At 38.4% G+C, this 13,853-nt stretch overlaps 1 protein-coding gene across 1 annotated transcript in view; it reads left to right on the top strand.

Moving 5' to 3' along the window:
- Positions 1–13,853, top strand: part of ERICH3 (glutamate rich 3) — a 113,146-nt gene that overhangs the window by 74,737 nt on the left and 24,556 nt on the right. The window contains exons 12-14 of the mRNA XM_059138523.1: positions 755–941; positions 4,756–5,054; positions 10,121–10,357. Coding sequence (XP_058994506.1) covers positions 755–941; positions 4,756–5,054; positions 10,121–10,357 — 723 coding nt within the window. The remainder of the gene's footprint in view (positions 1–754; positions 942–4,755; positions 5,055–10,120; positions 10,358–13,853) is intronic.

The following is a 13,853-nucleotide window of genomic DNA, read 5'->3' as shown; positions in this document are numbered from 1 at the left end:
GTTGCTCTGTAGCATAGGGTTTTCTTAGACCTAGAATTTGGGATCTCTAGGGTGAGATCTTTCCAAAGTGCATTAAAAAGACTTGGGATGATAAAAGTTATTAACTACAAGCAGTGGTTCTTAACTTATTGATAGGACTTTTGGGTGGGTGGGGGAATGAGGAGACCCAAATCCAGGCAGAACTGAGAATGGATTTGAGATGAAATAATTCTACCTCATCCATATATGTATTAGGCTGGTTCAAGTCATAGTTAAATACACACATTTATTTAAATGCATTACTGAGCTCACAGTAGCTTTTTGCCTTATACATTATCAGTAGCTAAATAGCAAGATGGAATCTAGAGAGATATTTGGACTCCAACACTGACTGTCCTCTTACCGTATGATCTTGGATAAATTATTGAGTTCCCTTGAACTTCAATTTCTATATATAGAAAGTAGTGATAATAATATTCTCACATCATGTGTTTGTTGAGAAATAATACACCCAAAATAATCAGGCATAACATCTGGCCATAATAAGAGCTCATATAATGTTATTATTTTATTAAAAATCAGAGTTTTATAATGCCTTGGGGTATTTATTGTAAATAAAAGTAACAGCATGTGTTTTTATAACTTAAAATTGTCCTCAAATTAAAAAGGTGATCTAGAGCATAATATTGTACTTATCTAATAGAAAAATGTCATTTTGAACATATTAGTCCGATGTTAGTTGCTTTCACTGATGTATTTACTTTTTTAATTCCAGAGACCTTTCAGTTTATTTCCAAAAGGCACCATGGTTTCCCCTTCAGTCTCACCTTTTTCCTGAATGGGATGCAGGTGAACAGGTTAAGCTCCTGCTGTGAATATAAGCATCGAAAAGGTTCCAGACTTGGAGGCAAACGAGGCTACTTTGGGTTTGTGTGCGTGGAGAGATCATCTCCTTGCTACAAGTATGGAAACAAATGTCCTTTGGTAGAGGGCAAGTTTTGCTATGTTTTTTTCTTTTTATGCTTCTACTGATGCATTTCTCAGCACAGTTTGTTAACAAAGATATCAGTGTAGATGAGCCTAAAATATCTAAGTTAAAAGTTGCTTATTATAACCGGGTGTGTTGTGTTTGAAATTATTAGATAGAAGTTAGATTTCCAGATATATTCTATAAAGGGGATAAAAGCTGTTGGTGTTCCAAATTCTGTTTCTCTCGCTTTCCCTTTCCTCATACTGCTTTAAGTTCTGTTTCTGAAGTGAAGGAGAGAGGGCATTTTATTCTCATTCTTCTTACGAACTGGTTTGGGAGTCCAAAGCACGTGCCAAGCATCTGTCTTACATGGTTGGGTAATGACAGGTCATGTTTGCATCGTGGTGTGCCCAGTTCTTGTTCTCATGCCCCTAGTTTTAATCTCAGGCATAACGAAATGCATGGTAAAGTTGACTGTTGCTTGTCAACTTTCATACTGGACATTCTGTTTGAAATGAGGACACCTGCTTGTAGGAGTGTTTTCTTTCTTTCTTTCTTTTTTTTTCTAAAAGTACTCATGGAGAATTGAGTTTTCTGGCCAAGCCAGAAAACAGGAGTGAAACAACCAAAGTTCCTGCCCATAAGGAGCCCATTCTACTGGGGGAAATGCAAATAACAAGTAAAGGAGTTAACAAGATGGGTGTGTTGAGATCAACTACAAGTTCTCTGCTAATTGTTTCTATATTTTCTGTCAAACAAGAATTTGTCAGCCGAGGTTAAGGCTTAAGGAAGAAGGCACTGGAGGTTTAAGTGGGTAGAAAACATGAGAAAGAGTCATCCAGCCAGTGGGACAGCGAATAGTAGGAGTGCCCAGGTGTACAGAGGGCCCACCTGAGGCTGTTTTCCTGTTCCAACTCAAATATGCTTTCTCCATACTATGGGCAAGTCATTTAACAAATTTGTGTTTGACTCCCAGGAAAGCTAATGAGCTATATACAGTCATCCATGCACAAACACATTGTACTCTTTGAGAGTTGCTGTATAAATCCAAGCTGTAAGAATTTGGTTATAAACACTTTTTATGAAGGTTTTATCGTCAGTACTAAAATCTGATTGATGACATCTACTTTCCTATTTAACACTTATTAGTCTAGGTACAATTTTTTATTTGATTTCATTTCATTCCCTCTGGCTTCTTTGACCTTTTCAAATAATAAAAACAAAGTGGTGGTGATTTTAAAGAATAAGGATTGTTAAGTCTGTTATCTTTTAAAAAATATTTTATTTACATAATACAAATATAAATATTTATAAAATATAATTCACTTATAATATTACATAACTTCTTTGGGGCGGTGACATCCACCATAATACTTCTAATTATTTTAAGGGGTGTACATGAATGCCTCTAATTTGTTAAAAATGAAATTAATTTTGATTCGTTTAAAAAATAGTGGTTCCGGAACTTTGGTTATGAGGAGGGAATTCTTTAAAACAACAGTAGGGAGTTCTAGTTCTCAAAATGATTAGGCATTACCTGTTTAAGGTCTTCAGAAAACAAGGCAAGCTCAGCAGTGGTCATGTCCAAGTGGGGAGGTTCCATGCTTGTACCCCTCCCTCAGTCATGAAACTGAAAAGACGAGGTAGTTGTTTTCAGCTGCTAGAGTGAGGCACAGGAGGAAGAATTGCCTAGCCAAGTGGAATGCAGGCTGCACTGAGCTTCGGTAATCAGAATCAACACCTCCAATTACACTCAGAAGTCAAATAGGTAGTCAGTGACGAGGAAAGCCCAGATGTTGTTCACTTTGTTCGTCCAATTCCCCTGAGCAGATGGGCAATAAAAAGTCTGTGCATGCGGGAGGGAGGCATCAAAGCCTCCATGTAGTCACAATATAAACTAAAAGTAACAGCAGATCAGATGCTCCAAATCCATAGATTTGGTGTTGCCATTGATAAGGGAAGAACAGCTTGAACAGAAGGCAATGCTAGTCATCATATTGTGAAGATTCATGACACCTTGATTCCACAGAAAGCAGTGTGCTAAGTACATCATCATTACAGGCAAGAAACATTTATCATGCTTAATATGGGGGAGGTAAGTGTATTCTTATTATCTCATTTTTTACAGCCTGATAGTTACTTTGAGTGCAAATCCTTTTAGCTTTATTTTATGGGGAGATATTGAAAAGATAAGTGATATAACTAAGTTCTCATAAGCTGGGAGAATTGATTCCTATGCTGCTTCTAGACTGGGGATGGCTGAAATTCAGTGACATCTTTAGCTCAAGAAGTTACCATTGGATCTGATTCACGTGGAGGTGGTTTTCATATTTTACATATTATTTCTGTTCTTCCTGGATGGACACATCTTGACTACATTTGGATTCGTTTTCACCTGTGCACTCTATTGATTCCGTTTTCCAGTAAGTCCTGTAGGGAAGGAGACCCAGTTGGTTCTAGAGGAGGAGGCTGGGGGAGGTTGACAATCACCAGGCAGCTTTCTCAGGTCCCAGATCACCTCTAGGCCTTGGTGCAAACTTCTCCAGATTGTGCTCGTTTCTGGTGGAGTGTGAACACTTTCCCTGGTGGGAAGCCCTGCAGTGTAACATCTGTCTTGTGGGGCCGTCCTTCTGGAAGGGCTACACCTGTAATCTAACAATATCTTTGTACCTCATTGTGAGGGGATGGAATCTAGCAATCCTGACCCAGGGACTAGCGCCATCCCTAACCTGCTCAGTGAGCTTGGGCAAGTCATGGAGGCCTGCCAGCCTCAGTTTCCTGATTTGTCAATTGTGGTGATAGTTCTTAATGTATCATCCTGGGTTGGGTAATGAATCCTGTAAGATAATGGATATACAGTACCCAGCAAAGACCTTGGCACAGAGGGAATGCTCAATAACCTTACTATGACCATAATCATATTTTCATTAACATCTGTAGTGTTATCATCATTGGAGTTTTTATTTCAATATTAACTTGAGAGATAAGGAAAAAAGCTACTGAAGGATTTATTCATGTTACTTTGTTATAACTGATCTTTAAAGTATTTTTTAAGGTCTTAATGCATTCAGATCACCTGGTTGTTTCACCAGATTTGACTTAGAATGACTTCATGACCTCTACAAATTGTTGCCATCTCCAAAGAATAAAAGCTTATTGCCAGGAAAAGTCACCAAAAGATTGTTGTACAGGCTTCAAAAGGCCATTCTAAAAACAGTGATGACAGTTCTATTAAAATAAGCATGCAAGCTCTACGAGGTGTTTACTTAAAGGACACAACAACATTGGAGTGTATATGTTTCTTAAAAAATCAATCATATTTATTTAGAGTCCACCTTGTATATAAGTCTTTTGTTGTTGTGTTGTTGGAATAACAAATTATCTAAGACTGAATGGCACCTTTCTTCTGATTATTTTTATCTCAGCTTCCCTGTTTATATACCTGAATGTTCTTTTATCACATAATTCTCATTTAAGAACTTGAATGATATGCTTATTGGACTCTGTAATAAGGCTAAACACACGCTTTAAAGGCACAAGTTTTAGTTTGAGACAACTGTTCTTAATTGTTAAGTTGTTTTCTTTTTTATTACTGTGGGTAAAGTTGTTAATAGTTGTGTTCATTTATAAAAATTTGGTATGAATGAGAAAATAGCTTATTCTAATGAACTATGTGTATTATAATAAAATATGTCTTATAATATTCTTACTGGAATAAGAAAGAAGTGATTTAAAAAGCTTAGAGGTTCCATTGTGTTATATATAAAAGTTAATAAGTACCTTATGTGTATCTATTTTTTTCATAGGTGCATCATTGCAATGGGCCTTGACAAAAATCCAACTTCACCAAAACCCAGGAAAGAGAAGAGTGTTGAGAAAAGAGAAGAACTGAAGAAGGGTGAGGGGAAACTGAGGAAGGGCAGAGGGCACATGATACCAAGAAGGAGTGAGATGGAGGGGAACAAAGCCACTTCAGTCATTTTTTCAGCTCAAGAAGAAAAAACAGGGATTGTGGAAGTGAGGACAGCTGTGGAAGAAATGGAACTTAAAGAAAAACCAGGACAAGGAGCTTGGGAGGATGCCCAGGAAAATATATTTAAATACGGTAATGGATTCTACAGAGTTCTTTTTGTTGTTGTTATTGTTGTTTTGCTTCAGTCTTTAAAACGCCCTTGTGGAAATGTGCAACAAAACCCACCATTACAGTGTTCAGGCAGCTCTGTTACACGGAGGTATCCCTGACCACATTTCCTCTCTGCTTTGCATGGAGTCTGTGTCACCCACCTCAGAGGAGGGCAGGCCTCCTTCGGGAGAGGGGAAGGTGTTCGCAGGGGCAGGGGGGAATTTCTGTCTGCATGAGCCAGAAGCTCTATTCACTTCTGCACAGAGAGACTTGGTTGACCAAAGAGAATTTTACTTTTTTTTTTTCTTTAGAATTTGAATGTACTTGCTTTGGTGAAATTGATGCTTGGGATTCGGTAGGCACAATATGCTTATATAGTAATAGGAATATGCCATAAGTAAAAACACTTGACATAGGCTCGGGGTCCTAGAGCAGATCTGTCTGCCTTCCTTGTTATTCTCTCTTGTTCTCCTCTTCTTCCTCCCCTCCCTCCCTCCCTCCATTCCTTCTTCTCTCTCTTTCTCTCTCTCCCCCTCTCTCTCTCTCTCTCTCTCACACACACACACACACACACACACACACACACTCTCATATGTAGAGTAGTGATAATAACAATAATGAAAGTGCCAGGCACTGAGCACTGGGCCAGAGTTTTCCACACGCTTTTTTTTGTCCTGTTTTGTCTTCTTTTGTTAGAGAGAGAGGGTGTGTGGGGGGTTGTGGGCAGGAGAGGGTAGAGGGAGAGAGAGAGAATCCTAAGCAGGCTCTACGCCCAGTACAGAGCCCCACACTGGGCTCAGTCCTACGACCCTGAGATCATGAATTGAATCGCAATCAAGAGTCTGATGCTTAACTCACTGAGCCACCTAGGATCCCCCCCACACACACTACTTAATTTTATCCTTACCTTTCATTGTGGTAGATATTATCCCTCCATTTTGTGGGCTAGGAAACTGAAGCTCAGACAGAGAAACAGAAAGCAGCAGAACTACAATTTATACTGTAGGAGAGGAAAGCTTTTTCTTGGACCCATTTAGGTTCTTTGGCTGGGTCCTTGTGAATGAGACTGACAAAAGAGATTGAAACAGGAGAAACAGACAGAACTGTCTTAGCATGTGCTTCAGACATACACCCAGGAGCACTCAGTGCTGAGGAACTCAAGGGGGTGGTTAGACCTTGGGCTTATGTAATAGCATCTTAGCAAAAGAACAATAAGCTTTTAGAAGTGACAAGACAAAGATACAGCACTGAGTTTCTGGGACAGCAAATTATGGGAAAGCAATATATGGCAAAATTAATGCTAGATAAAGGCTGTTTTCAGTGAGGTTTTTGATGCTGATTCCTCGGGGGCTTTTTTCTGGACTGATAAGGGTGTAGAGTTGTCTTCTTTGATTAACTTCTGTCCTTCCTGGATAAAAGGGAGAAAGGAGACACCTTCACAAGTTTATGTCCTGCTTTTAGGCAAATAGGCAGAGGGCAGAGAGCTCTTCTTGAACCTGCTACTTCTCAGTTGCCTTCAGCTCAATATAACCCTGATGCCAAAGTGGCATATTGTGGGCCCACATACTCTGCCACACTCCAATACACAGGCTTGTCTAATTCCCACACCCAGACTTCCCACACTGTACTACCTCCTATTCTGCACAAGTTGTCCTCAATGTTACCTGGTTGTGGTAACCAGAGTCAGAAAGGGAGAGCCACTGGTGTGTCCTGCTTACAGCAAGGAGACAGCGCTGGGATTAGAGGAGCATTAGCCGTGGGCTGGGATGACCTGTGGAAGAACCGGCATTGGGAAAGGGGCAGATCCTAGGTTCCTCCTCCTCATCTCATCTTCCTGGTGCCCAAGGGTTTCAGAAACTCGAGAGAAGACTTACAAAGCTATTATAGCACTGGACTTTGTTTATTACTGAAAGAATGTGATCATCTTAAAAAAGATTTCCCTTGTAACACTTTGACCCAGTTTATCTCTCTCTGTGATCTGTTCTAGTCTTTATTATCTTAGACTGAGGATTTAAAACTATCTATGGCAATAGCAGTAGCACAGAGATGAACAAATCAGACATGTTTTTATGTGTTTTAACTTCCAAGATGTGTAGGTTTATTAAAGCCATGCTCAGGAGAGGATTAATATTCTTCTTCTTCTTTTTTTTTTTTCCTTAAACCAACATGGCCAGTGTTAGGAGTATGAACTTTATGGCTATGCTATAGCTTTCCCCAAGATCTTTCTTCTGGGTTGGCTAGTTAATGGATTTTAAAAAGAAAAGAAGGAAGAGGAGGAGGAGAAACAGAGGCAACCAGGCTTCAGCTCTCTACAGGCATCCACTGATGGGAAAGGGCAGCCAGAAACTTGAGTGGAGGTCAGTGAGAAAGGGTTGCAGCTGGATTGATGTTGACCTTACGTCAACTCCCTTCCTTATTAGTGGGGATGGTAAACAACAAGCTAATTAAATTCCTTGGAAGAAGGAAGATGAGATAGGAGAAACAGAAGAAATTATGAAAAGGGATCCAGAAAGCATGCCGCCAGCTCACCCGTATGGAGAAGATACCACAAAGGAGGCGGCTCTGAGCTCTCGTGCTGATCACATGCTCTTGGTGAATGGAGGGGTGATAGGTGCGATGACTGCGGTGGGTAGAGCAAACAAGGGCAGCCTGGAATTTCGTACTTTGAGAGAAAGCACAGAAGCTCCTGCAAAAGAGGATGTGCGGACTGTTCTTCTGGTTCACTACATGTTACTTCAATTTTATGCTCGGCTTCAATAATATAAGTGTAATTGTGTCTTAATTGTGGACACTTGTACTTCTCCAGTTTTAATCAGGGGCCTCCATTACATTTTTAAAAAGATTTAATTTATTTGAGAGAGAGGGAGAGCACCTAAGTTGGGGGGAGAAGGAGAAGCAGGCTCTCCACCGAGCAGGGAGCCTGACATGGGGCTCGACCCCAGGACCCCGAGATCATGACCTGAGCCAAAGGCAGATGCTTCTCTGATGAAGACACCAGTGCAGCCTTGTTACAGGGCTTCTTGCTTTAATAGTCACCACTGCTTTGTGAGGCAGGCACTACCATGTCACGAATGAAGAAACGGAACCTTGAAGATGTGCAGATTGTGTAAGGTCACACACTTAGCAAGTGTTTTCACGTGGACTTGGGCACATGTCGGCCTGCCTCTAAAACCCTCATACGTCACCACTATGTGACACTGTTGATGGAATTATAGCAGGTCACTCATGTTTTTTTGGCCCCTGCTTATCCTGTGACCAGCAGCAAGTATCTGTAAAGTGACAGATGCATGTGTTTCTCTGTAGTGACTGGGTGTGCGGGTGCACACGTGTGTTCTGTGGCTAACCTAAACTCCTCCTTTCGTGAAGTCTTCCATGATCTCCAAATGATTTTCTGCCTTTTTTTTTTTATTCCATCCCAACCATTTGACACTATTTCACATAATTAGTCAGGAGTCCTGTGTGAAAACCCATAGCAAGAACACTCAGTGTCCAGAGGACCGTGTATAAAAACGACTATGAGTCCCATATCTCTTCTGTACTTGCATCTCATTCCTCCACAAAAATTGGGGATTCCTTGGTGGCAGGGGTTGTGTTATTGTCGTGTCTCTTACCTTGCAATTTTACCTTTTCTACATTAAAGGGTCTCATGAAAGGTTTATTGATCGACAGTGACTGGGTTAAGTGAGAACTATCCTATCATTTGGCCTGAAATAGTTGGAGAAAAATACTGGTTTTTATTAGTATTTCCTGTTTGTTTCATATGATATAAACCACACTTTTCATCTTCTTATTTATAATTTTGTTTTGCTGATAATATTTCACCTTTCACATTCCCCATATTGAATCTCTTTCATGAAAACCTCCTTGTGACGAATTCTCTTTGTTTGCCTTTCTTGGTTACAGTTTCTGATTTCACTTTCCCCTTACATCTCCCTCATACAACCCCTGCATTAGCAGAGCTTTCTTCACATGCACAGGGCATGCATTTCTAAATTAAGTTTCTTTCATTGGGGCAGGGTAGATAGCTCTAAGTAATTAACTGAGAGGTCCCCACCACTGGCAAGGAAGCCAGAATATCTATTAACTAAAATACACAAAACTTTGTGTATTTATTGGGAAAGCTTTATTTTCCCAATAAATTTTATTTTAGAGATAATTGTTTATTTGCTTAATTGGTTCTGCATGAAATCTTTGCGCTCTCTATCCTTGGCATGTTGTCATTTCAAGATTCTTTGTTTGGGGTGGAGGAAAAAGGGGAACAATTAAATATGAAAGGTGAAAAATTATAACCACAAGGGACAGCTGGAGTTTATCTGATGTGACAATTTCCTTTTTCTGGTATGGATTTGTTGCACTTCTGTTGGGAATGAAGCAAATTAGTGGCTGTGACAGGAATGTTCTATTTTATGAGAATTTTTTATTCTTGGAATGTAATTATTTCCTTGACTATAGGGATGAATAATGCATATGATTTGGGTTCTGGTCTAGGTATAGAATCCCTCATAATCCTTTTTTTTTTTCATGTCCATTTGGTTCTCAAAGAATGTGCTATTCACAGTATTACTTCTCAGAGCCTTTGGACTTGATTAATTGAATTTTTCCACTTCACTATTCATTAACTTGATATCCAAATATTTTGACCATTCTTCATATGAAATATGACCTCACTGGGTCTCCAAATTAACTTTCATTATTATAATCCTGTTCTCTTCATTTTTAATTTATTTCTAATTTATTGTTTTCTATCAAGTTCTTCTCTTTTCCATTTTGGTTATTGTAGATGATGATGTCCATTTGTAAATGAACTTTCATTAGGTTTTAGACTCGGTATTTGGAACTTTACTGCCTTTGTGCTCTTGTGTATGTAACTGGTTTTAATCTTTGATCACTTGCTGTTGGTTTTCCATGTTCAGTAATTGTGTGAAAAAGAAGCAAAGAAAGGCCCAGAGAAGAGAGGGTAGTGGAGTCAAAGTTCTCATTAAAGTAAAATGGGTTAAGTATCAGAGATTCTATTTTCCTTCTTACAGTGTGATTTTTCTCCCCCTCAGAATATGAAGAAGATTTTGAAGTAGATGAGGAGAAACAAGATGAGAAAGCTAATGAAGAAGGACAGGCTGATGACCAAATGACTGGGACGTCAAAGTCACCCTCAGATGATGAAAAAGACCAATTAGATCCGGAAAAGGAGAGTGAAACCTCGTCACAAAAGGCAGCAGATGCTGACGACAATTTAAAAGATGAAGGTGATGGGTGCTCTGACAGTGAGTTGGAGGAGGATAAACAAGGCAAGTTGTTACCCAGGTCATGGGACATGAGCTGTTCACCAAGTGCGCTCACTACTTTCCTTTACCTTTAATGGGATGATCCTTTTTTAAGGGAGCATTTAGAGCCTAGATCCCTAACCAGTGGATGGTGATCAGTCTTCCATAAATACCTAATTTATGGGGTCACTCCTTAATCCCTTCTTTCCTTAGTTTGCTGGGATTTTTCACCAGTCCTCAGTAAAGCTTGTAGTGACATGCCTTCTGTTTACTTAGAAAGTTACTCCTTTTTTTTTTCTAAATCCCAAAGTATCCCCTCTTACATACATATATAGACACACACATACACACACCCATGTGCATGCATGTGTGTGCACACCATTTTATACCCTTGGAAAAATGCAAAGTATCTTCCATTCAGTTAAAGGGAAAGTTTGAGATTCTTGCCCAAGTTCACTTTTTGTCTTCACTTACTTTGTACACAGGGTGCTGGCATCTTAGTTTCATGGAAGGATTATCTCTCTTGGTAAAGGCAACTCTCTCCCAGTCTGCAAGCCAAAAGTGACTTTGAATATTCATGGAGAAAATAGAGAAAAGTTATCAGGTAGAGAAAGTTGCCCTTATCATCTGAGGCATATTTCAAGCATTTTAAGACTTTTTAAAAGAACTTAGTTTCCTGAAATAATGTTCAATCAAAGAAGGAAGCAATTTCCTGCTGTCCCATAAAAGGGTTTGACCAAAGTTATGTGATTCTTAGTTAATCTGAGATCTCTCCTGGTACATTGGGAGTATTTACTAGTTATAGATATGTATGTCTTTGTAGTTTGCTTTGGGCTGGAGAATGAGGTCACATTATGAGGACTTTTTTTTTTTTTTTTTTAAGATTTAATTATTTATTTGACAGGGGGTAGAGGAGGGCAGAGGGGGAGGGAGAGGGAGAAACAGACTCCCCTCAGAGCAGGAATGCGGAGCTCCATCCCAGAACCCTGGGATCATGACCTGAGCCAAAGGTAGATGCCCAACTGAATGAGCCACCCAGGCGCCCCATAACAACTTTTTAAATTACTGTCCATTTCCCCCATTCTTTCTTCCTCTCAACATTTTTTATTGTATAAAATTCAGAATTTTGAATTAGAGTAGTATACTGGGATAATATAAAATAAGAGTAAATTCAGTAACCAAGTAATCATAAAAGCAAATATTTTAGTTATGCTCTCTTCAAGAAATAGTTTAAGCAAACCTATTCTAAAATTTCATGCACACACATAAAGGCAATAAAATACAGAAACTGTTTAGAGTAAAAGAGAAGATAATTTTACTGGGAACCATAGGTAGGACCATCACTAAGCTTGAACTAAAAATTTAATCCTGAGTTTCCTGACAGTCAAAGCAAAGAGTAAAGCACCATGGAATTTAGAATGATGTTCGCTATTACTAAACTCAAAAACAAAATTTGCTGTCACTTTTATTATAGTTGAAAGACCCACTTAAATTAATGGCCAGGCATTGAAACATTTTTTATAAAGTCTAAACTAGGCCATTTCTCTAATTTCTCTTAAAACTTGCATTTTATATTTCCAGGCATGCTTAATATATAAGGTTTTTCTCAATTTGAATGTGAATATTGGATTTAAGTTGATATTCCTATATGGCATAGAGAAAGTGAAAGAATTCTATGGAAAAGTGATATCACATGAATCAAATTTTGAATAAATTATATGAGTGACTTAAACCTGGAAAAGAACTAAACGTGTTTGCTTATAAATATAACTGGTTCAAAACACAGGGACTCAGTTTTTCATTTCTTCAGTAATGGTGGGGAATTAACAAGTGTTGATTTCATGAAGATTCAGCACATTATTTTAATATTTGGTCATCTGGGATTATTTTTGTGAAACATAATCATCTTATTTTCATAGGTTCAGATGGATTTTTTCTAAAGCAGAATAAATTTTTATGTTCAAACAGAGAGGGATGTAGGCAGTACTTGGATCTTCCTTGGAGGGAAAGCTTTAATCACTTAGACCTGTGATTATTGAATAACTGACAGAATAGGTAAGCTTTAACACTGAATACTGCTTACATATAAATAATTGGAATCCTATGTTTGGAAAGGGATCCAGAAGGTATTGTTTATTAAGACTCTGTACTAAGTACTGTGTTAAATATTTTATATGAATTATAAAACAAACAGTCTTGAAAAGCAGGTACTTTTTTATCTCCATTTTACAAATACATAAACTTGGATATGGTGGGATTCCAAGGAACGCATACAACCAGAAAGCAGTGGAACCAAGACATAAAAACATTACCCAACATCAGAGCCTGGATTTTGGAGAAACAATATAATAATGTTCCAAATGAGAAAATATCTCTTTATCTGAAAGTAAAACAAATCCCCCCACCCCCAAAGGATTCTCCTTCCTCAAGACTACATTTTAGAGGCACTTGAGCTCTTCTTCTCTAGAGTCTTTTTTATTTTTATTTATTTTTTTATTTTTGAAGAAAGGACATATAAATGGACATTTTCTACTTTTACTCCAATTGACCTTTCTCCTCCCTGGATGGACTTCCCTGTCCACTCCCAGGCATTGAGCTCAGTTCCAGCTGAGGCCCCTCCTCCGTGACCCTGTCCTACCTTGCTAGCTTTCACTGAGCTCCTTAGTTTATAACACTATCATTCAGTAATTCATTATTCTCTTATTCATTGTCTCTTATTGTTTCATATGGTAAATTTTACCCATCAAATTAATTACACAAGTTAATAACACAAAATTGTTACACTCTTAAAGCCAGCACTGTATGTTGTCTTTGTTACTCTTCACAGAGGTGATTTCCTCAAAGACATTTTGTAAATATTATGCAATTGCTTGATTGTTTTAACACCAAGAACACTAAGATGCTTTTATCCGCCATGAATAAAAGCACCTTAGAATTTTATTGGAAAAGATTGTATATAGTTAGCTGCATTATTGGGTAGAGAATATATAATATTTTTGAAGAGGTACGTAGTGAAATCTACTAGAACATATAAAATCTAGCCCGCAAATGGGAAATTTAAGAGCCAGAAATTAAATTTGCCAACTATTTTATTTTGTTGCTTCAATAATGATATTATTAAGAGCTCTTTTGCATTTTTGGTATTTACATTAAAACTTTGCCATTATTTTGAAATAAAATCTCATTCTTATTACTCTTTCTTTCCTCTACCTCCCAGCTCTTTTATTTCCCATCCTTTGATTTTGATAACCTGGCCTCGTGTTATTCAGAAACATTCCTTTTAGCATGCAGAGTATCTGAATTAGAGATTTCATCCAGCAAACAAAGTAGCATGTATTAAAAATGATAATGACACAGTGGGTTCCTTGGAACACTCTATTAAAAAGCCAGACAGCATTTCATCTTCAGAAGAGTAAGAGGCATATTGTGACCACTGAGTCTGAGACACCAGTTCATCCTTTTTACTGACATGATTAAGAATCTTGCTGTTAGTATTTGGACGTGTTTCATTTGAACCTGC

This window comes from Mustela lutreola, chromosome 10, assembly GCF_030435805.1.
Source record: "Mustela lutreola isolate mMusLut2 chromosome 10, mMusLut2.pri, whole genome shotgun sequence".
NCBI lineage: Eukaryota > Metazoa > Chordata > Mammalia > Carnivora > Mustelidae > Mustela > Mustela lutreola.
This window is presented reverse-complemented; position numbering and strand designations above follow the sequence as displayed.